The sequence below is a fragment of the Nanorana parkeri genome, unplaced genomic scaffold, assembly GCF_000935625.1.
Source record: "Nanorana parkeri isolate BGI_ZX_2015 unplaced genomic scaffold, ASM93562v1 scaffold339, whole genome shotgun sequence".
NCBI lineage: Eukaryota > Metazoa > Chordata > Amphibia > Anura > Dicroglossidae > Nanorana > Nanorana parkeri.
In genome coordinates this window covers 652,273-653,502 of record NW_017306607.1, presented here as the reverse complement: position 1 = coordinate 653,502, position 1,230 = coordinate 652,273, and the positions used below count along the sequence as shown (strand labels likewise).

Genomic DNA, 1,230 nt, shown 5'->3' with positions numbered 1-1,230 from the left:
ATATCAGTTCCCTTATCTTTACCCTCACCTATATCCTCCTCCTTCCCCGTCAACCCCATTTACACCAACCTGTTACTTTCCTGATTTCCTCTCCTGAACTGTCCTATTGCAAACCCCAACCAGTTATCCTGAGGACACCCACACTTCCTGGTGTATCATTGCCAGTGTTCTATCAATGTTGCGACTACGCTTGAATGTGCGACCGGTGACACGGTCACACATTTCAACGTAATCCCACCCAGTTTTACAGTGGTGGAATGTGTGACCGCTCATTAGGTCAAGCATTCCAACGTTTTGTCAGCTGTTCCAGGGCAGATCGGCTCACTAAGCATGTGCAGAACAACCGATCTGCATTACCTCATCTGCCTGGAACAGCTGATCGGTCCTCAAATGTCACTTCTATCCGGCCTCACATTCCACCACACTCACAAAGTCGGATAGAAGTGACATTTTGAGAGACATTCGAGGACCGATCAGCTGTTCCAGGCAGATGAGGTAATACAGATCGGTTCTCCTGCACATGCTCAGTGAGGCAATCTGCCCGGAAACCGCTGACAAAGCGTTGGAGTGCTTGACCTAATGGGCGGTCACACATTCCACCGCTGTAAAACTGGGCAGGATTACGTTGAAATGTGTGACCGTGTCACCGGTCGCACATTCAAGCGTAGTCGCAACATTGATAGAACACTGGCAATTACAGGATTACATTGAAATGTGTGACCGTGTTACCGGTCACACATTCCAACGTAGTCACAACATTTAACACCTGCTCACTCGTTATACATATATCTGCTGTGTTTTGGTTTTACTGCCTTAAACGTTGACTGAAAAGAATAAAAACAACAAAAGAAACAAAACCACATAAAAAAAAGAAAGTTTGCGTTCCCGTGGAAGGGGAGAGAGAAGGTGAATTTGAGATGACAGGCAGATGAGTCAGGGAAATGCCAGGAAAATACAAGACTGTTGAAGGATGAGATAGGAGGTGACACATGCGCCAATGCGTGGTCCAGAAGAGACAGAAAAACAGTCACGACTTCAACCACGCATTACAGCGGCACAATCATGAGACACACGGGTGTTATATAATCTAAAAGAAGAATGTGACGAGACGTTACTAAAACTGCAACAGGATGAATGAGACTCAGGAAGGTAAAGGTGGAAAAGAAGGTGGTTAGTCAGGTGATACAATCATGGAGGCGCTGGCCGGACACAGGTAAGCACAGATCCTGC

The 1,230-nt window shown here is 46.5% G+C and overlaps 1 protein-coding gene across 1 annotated transcript in view; it reads right to left on the bottom strand.

Annotated features, from left to right (window-relative positions):
* The window catches only part of DYNC1H1 (dynein cytoplasmic 1 heavy chain 1), a 77,830-nt gene that overhangs the window by 7,025 nt on the left and 69,575 nt on the right, over positions 1-1,230 (bottom strand). Inside the window, exon 73 of the mRNA XM_018558435.1 lies at position 23. Within this exon, the coding sequence (XP_018413937.1) occupies position 23 (1 nt within the window). The remainder of the gene's footprint in view (positions 1-22; positions 24-1,230) is intronic.